General features: G+C 39.5%; 1 protein-coding gene across 1 annotated transcript in view; it reads left to right on the top strand.

Moving 5' to 3' along the window:
• Positions 1-3,548, top strand: part of LUZP4 (leucine zipper protein 4) — a 96,559-nt gene extending 93,011 nt beyond the window's left edge. Inside the window, 1 exon segment of the mRNA XM_029240219.1 lies at positions 3,347-3,548. Within this exon segment, the coding sequence (XP_029096052.1) occupies positions 3,347-3,548 (202 nt within the window).
• Positions 3,549-6,000: the final 2,452 nt, after the last annotated feature.

The following is a 6,000-nucleotide window of genomic DNA, read 5'->3' on the forward strand; positions in this document are numbered from 1 at the left end:
GTGAAGACATAGAAGGCAGCCATCTGCAACCCAAGGAGAGAGCTCGCAGCAGACGCTGACCCTGCTGGCACCTTAATCCTGGGCTTTCCAGCCTCCAGAGCTGTGAGAAATTAATTTTTCTTGTTTAAGCCACACATCTTATCATGTTTTGTTATGGTAGCCCGAGCTGACTAATACACCATCTAACTAGACAACTCCAGTGTGCCTTAAGACCATAACAATCAGATCACTTTCCTTGGACTTCCCTAGTGGTCCAGTGGTTAAGAATCCACCTTCCAATGCAGGGGCTGCAGCTTCCCCTGGTCAGGGAATTAAGATCCCACCTGCTATGGGGCAACTAGAGCGCACTTATCCTGCAAGTAAGACCCGACACAGCCAAATAAATAAATATTTAAAAGTTAAAAAAAAAGATCACTTTCCTTTTCTCATTTTGACATGAGTATACACTGGTAATCTTTTTTCTTTTTAATTGGGATATAGTTGTTTTACAATGTTGTGTTAGTTTCTACTGTACAGCGATGTGAAGTAGAATTCCCTTGGTAATTTTTTTACAAGGTGCAGTATGAAGATAGATAATGCTTTAAGTGCCATAGAGTTATAAATGTGTCACTGTGATTTATAGGATTTATAGTGCACTAAGCAACATTGTGCAGAGGTGAGAGAACCACATTTGGTCTTTGTTGCAACTACTCAGCTCTGCTGTTATAGCTCGAAAGCAACCATAGACAACGCACAAATGAGTGAGTGTGCCTGTGTTCTAGTATAATTTTATTTATGGGCATTGAAATTTAAATTTCAAAATTTTTACATGTCAGGAAATATTTCTTTGATTTTCAACCATTTAAAAATATTTAAAACCTTACTAGAAGAAAACATAATGGAAAAGTTTATGACATTGAAGTTGACAGTGATTTCTTAGACATGACACCAAAAGGGCAGGCAGCAAAAGTATATGTATATAGGCAAATAGGACTACATCAAACTAAATTTCTGTGCATCAAAGGACACAATCAACAGGGTGAAAAGGCAACCTATGGAATGGGAGAAAATATTTGCAAATCATATATGATAAGGGGTTAATATCCAGAAAATGTAAAAAGTGTCAACAACTCAACAACAACAACAAAAAAACCAATTAAAAAATGGGCAGCAGACTTGAGTAGACATTTCTCCAAAGATGATATACAAATGGGTAACAAGCATGTGAAAAGATGTACAACATCACTAATCATTAGATAAATGCAAACCAAAACCATAATATCACCTCACATCTATTAGGATGGCTACTATCAGAAGAAAAAAAAAAACCCAGAAAATAATATGTTGACCAGGATGTGGAGAAATTGTAATCATTGTGCACTGCTGATGGGAATGTAAAATGGTGCAACTACTATGGAAAACAGTATGGTGGTTCCTAAAAAAATTAAAAATAGAACTACCATATGATCTAGCGATCCCACATCTGGGTACATTCCCCAAATAATTGAAATCAGAGTCTCAAAGAGATAGTTGCACACCCATGTTCATAGCAGCATTATTCACAATAGCCAAGTAGTGGAAGCAACCCAAATGTCCATGGATGAATGAATGGATAAAAAGTTTGGTGTATACATGCAATGGAATATTATTCACCTTTTTAAAAGGAAGGAAATCCTGTCATGTACAACATGGATGAAAATTGAGGACAGTATGCTAAGTGAAATACGCCAGTCACAAAAGGACAGTTAATGATTCTACTTATGAGGTATATGAAGTAGTCAAATTCATACAAAGTAGAATGGTGGTTACTAGGAGCTGGGTGAAAGGGGAAATGGAGAGTTGTTTAATGGGTATAGAGTTCAGTTTTTCAAGATGAAAAAGTTCTGGACATCTGTTGCACAACAATGTGAATATACTCAACACTACTGAACTGCACACTTGAAAATGGTTAAGATGGTAAATTTTATGTCATGGTTTTTTTTTTAACCACAATTAAAAATAAAAGAAAACATACTTGGATTGTGTGCCGTATAAAAACACAGTAGGCCAGACTTGGTCCACAAGTTGTAGTTTGCTGACCCTTCCTTTTTGGCCCAGCCCCAGGATGGTTCTCCCGGGTTCCATGCCTGATGGAACTATATGAGAATCACGTATCAGGGTCTTCACTGGTGGTGCAGTGGTTAAGAATCTACCTGCCAATGCAGGGAATACAGGTTCAAGCCCTGGTCCAGGAAGATCCCACATGCCGCGGAAAACCTAAGCCCGTGCGCCACTACTGAGCCTGCACTCTAGAGCCCGTGAGCCACAACTACTGAAGCCCGTGCAGCTAGAGCCCAGGTTCCGCAACAAGAGAAGCCACCGCAATGAGAAGCCCGTGCACCGCAACGAAGAGTAGCCCCTGCTCGCCACAACTAGAGAAAGCCTGCGTGCAGCAACGAAGACCCAATGCAGCCAAAAAAAAAAAAAAAAAAGAATCACATACCTTTGGAGAACCTAAGAAAACACATGCAACACCAGTGGGCAAAAGACTCTTTCCTCTTAGAAAAGTTGACCGTGAGTACAGTGGTGGAAAGGGTAGCAGAGTTGTAATTGGAGATATTAAGAAAAGACTGGATAGTGGACGGGTGAGCGGTGTGGGCAACTATAGTAGAGGAGAATTTGTGAATGGTGAGGAATTTGAGAGCCCATTTGAGGAAGAAGAGGGAGTGTGGACATTGACAATCCATTGCTCACCTAATCCCCAGGATGCTGTAGTTTAGGTGAGCAAAAGTTAATCCATTCATTCACTGTGTAAATTTAGGCAAGTCAATTCCCCTTGCCTTATCTGTGAAAGAGGAGAGTTGTATAAGATCCCTAGTGCCCTTCCCAGCTCTAAAAACCATGAAACTCACCAAGCTGATCAAGTGCCTATGACTTTATCCCTTCGTTTGAACAGCTTTAAAGACAGGACAACTTCTATGTCTCCTGTTGGGTTGATATTTATTTGTTTACCCTACTAAGTAGGGGTAAAAAACTAATTACGGTCTACAGAGTCCAGACTAACTCCATTTCCGCAGCTGGGCCATCTCTTGATATCTCAAGCTCTCCTTCCCCTGAGAATCCAAGGAAATAGTGCCGACAGGGAAGGGAATTGGGAGCCGCTGTTTAACTCCAGTCTTAGCCCCATAGCAGTCACCTCCTCCCATTAAAAATCTCGGAAGTCGATTCCAGTTCTTTAACAAGAATGTTTGGGGAATGGGTCTTGTTTATGAAAAGAATGTAAATCTCTGTTCATTTTGAATAATCATTATGTGTGACAGCCTTGTCAAAAAAAAACAACAGCAACATTCTTTTAGCTTTTTAAAAAATTCCTCTCCTCCTTAATCAGTGACTACTCAGGGGAAAAACGGGAGTTCAAAGGGAGTCATAAACAGAGCCGCCTCCTTCCAGTTGTTCACCAGGAACTGTTTTCCAAAAAGGAAGAGGCTTTCTTACTCTTGGCCTCTAGGGTGTTTGTGGGGAGGGCCTTTATTAGTCTGGTTACTCCGGTAGCTGTCGCATTTGCTTTCCAGTTTGCAGCTGTCCCGTGATATGTTTATTTGAATCTCAGCCTCAGAACTGACTTGCCTTTGTTTCTGGCCTGAGGAAGCTCTAGTCAGAATGGGAAAGTTCAGCCACACTGTTCAAGTTAAACAGTGGAGTGGGAAAACATCAACTGCAAGACTCTGGGACCAGGTTAGACTTTTCAAAGTATATCCGTTTCTCCACGTTGCGCTTTTGTTTACTTCTGGCACTAGTTGTCGTGTTAACCTCATGTTTGCTCAAATTGTCCTGGAATGATTTAATTACCATGATATTTTGTCCAAGAAAAGGGAAATTAAAAACCCATCAGCTCCCTTTGTGCATTCGTTGCCATGTGATAGTTAGGGCTTTAATAATAAAAAAAAAATAAATTATTAATGATATAACACTTTGCAAGTCTAAGGTGTGATCGGTTATGCAACCCCCGCACATACATGTTCTTGTTTATTTTTTCTTTTTGTTTAGAAACATTTTTTCTTCCAGTTTTATTGATATAATTGACATACAGCACTGTATAAGTTTAAGGTGTACAGCATAATTATTTGACTTGTATACACATCATGAAATTGTTACCATAATAACGTATCTATCATCTCATAAATACAAAATAAAAAAAATAATTTTCCCTTGTGATGAGAACTCTTATGATTTACTTTCTTAGCTTTCATATATATACATGTTTAACACAAGGCCTGGGAAGTAGACAAAGAGTTTTCTCCCCATTTTGGATGCAACTGAGGCTCAAAGAGGTTGAGTGACTTGCCCAAGTTGGTGGTTAAGCCAAGACTCAGTTTTCTGTGGAACGTAGCACTGCCAATCTTTTTTCAGAAAAGCAGAGATGTTGCTTATGACAGAGCTTTCATGCAGCCTTAGATTAGACAACAGTAATTGTTAAAAGCTTGAAATACTGATGCACTGGTTGGTAAAGAGCTGCTGCCTTGAGCCCTTCCAATGGTTCCCCAGGTTGCACCAGCATGGGGGAGTTCCTCTGGGATGTGGCTGCCCTGGTGCCTGCCAGCTCCCTTGTGCAGGCTCCCATCTGTATGCATCCAGATGACCAGAGCTGAGATAGCACCAGTTAGATGGGAAACAGTACCCCGAGCAGCAGGACTGGCACCTTATAGTACAAATGTGCATTTCTCGGTTGTGCCTTCCCTGCCAACAAGGTGTTTGTCCACTGCTGGCCAGCTCTCCCCTCGAGTTTAGCCACAATATATCATACCGCTTCTTAAATATTTTTAATATCATCCAGACTTATAATAAAGACAAGCCAACAGCACAACTGTGAAGTAGATCCTATCACTTGTCTTTTCCCCCACAGTGGGGGCTCCATCCCCTGAAGAGGTATCTGCTTCCTCATGGTCCCTGCCACCCCTTACCCCCGACAGTATCCTTCACTTCACTTCACTTCAGGGTAGTATCTGGGCTAGATCTCCTCAGGGTTTTCTTCTCTTCCTTGTACCGTACACACTTATTTAAGCTGTCAGAGGCTGACTTTTGAAACTGTTAGTGACTGGTGAGTGTTACTTATGGTGTTTAAAGATACCAGGTCTTAGGGACCACTTTTTAAAAAAAATGTATCCTCTCTTTTTAGCATTATGACTTTTCTCTTTATTGTCACTTTCTTGAGCTCTTTATATGAACAAAATCTACAAATGCTTAATTATTTGAGTAGAAGGATCCTGACTGTGGAAAAGATTTCCCATCACTCCATTCAATGTAATCTAATCCTACTGATATTTTTTGCTTTAATTTTTTAAATTTAATTTTCTTTTGAAGTATAGTTGATTTACAGAACTGTGTTAGTTTCAAGTGTACAGCATAGTGATTCAGTATTTTTGCATATTATATTCCATTATAGGTTATTACAAGATAATGGCTATAATTCCCTGTGCTACACAGTAAATCCTTGTTGCTTATCTATTTAATGTATACTAGTTTGTATCTGTTAATCTTATACTCCTAATTTGTCCCTCCCCTTTCGTCTTCCCCTTTGGTAACCATAAGTTTGGTTTCTATGTCTGTGAGTCTGTTTCTACTTTGCATGTACATTCATTTGTATTTAGATTCCACATATGTGATATCATACAGTATTTGTCTTTCCCTGTCTGACTTATTTCAACAAACATAATATTCTCTAGCTCCATCCACGTTGCTGCAAATGGCAGTATTTCATTCATTTTTATGGCTGAGTAATATTCCACTGTGTACACATATACCACATCTTCTTAATGCAATCGACTATTGATGGGCCCTTGAGTTGCTTCCATGTCTAGGCTGTTGTAAATAGTGCTGCTATGAACATTGGGTGCATGTATCTTTCCGAATTTAATGTTTTTGTTTTCTTTGGATATATACCCAGAAATGGAATTGCTAGATCATATGGAAGCTCTAATTTTAGTTGTTTTTTTTTTTTTTTTGAGGAAACTCCATACTGTTTCCCATAGTGGCTGCAGCAAT

This window comes from Monodon monoceros, unplaced genomic scaffold (assembly GCF_005190385.1).
Source record: "Monodon monoceros isolate NGI ecotype Baffin Bay Population unplaced genomic scaffold, NGI_Narwhal_1 Super_Scaffold_22, whole genome shotgun sequence".
Lineage (NCBI taxonomy): Eukaryota > Metazoa > Chordata > Mammalia > Artiodactyla > Monodontidae > Monodon > Monodon monoceros.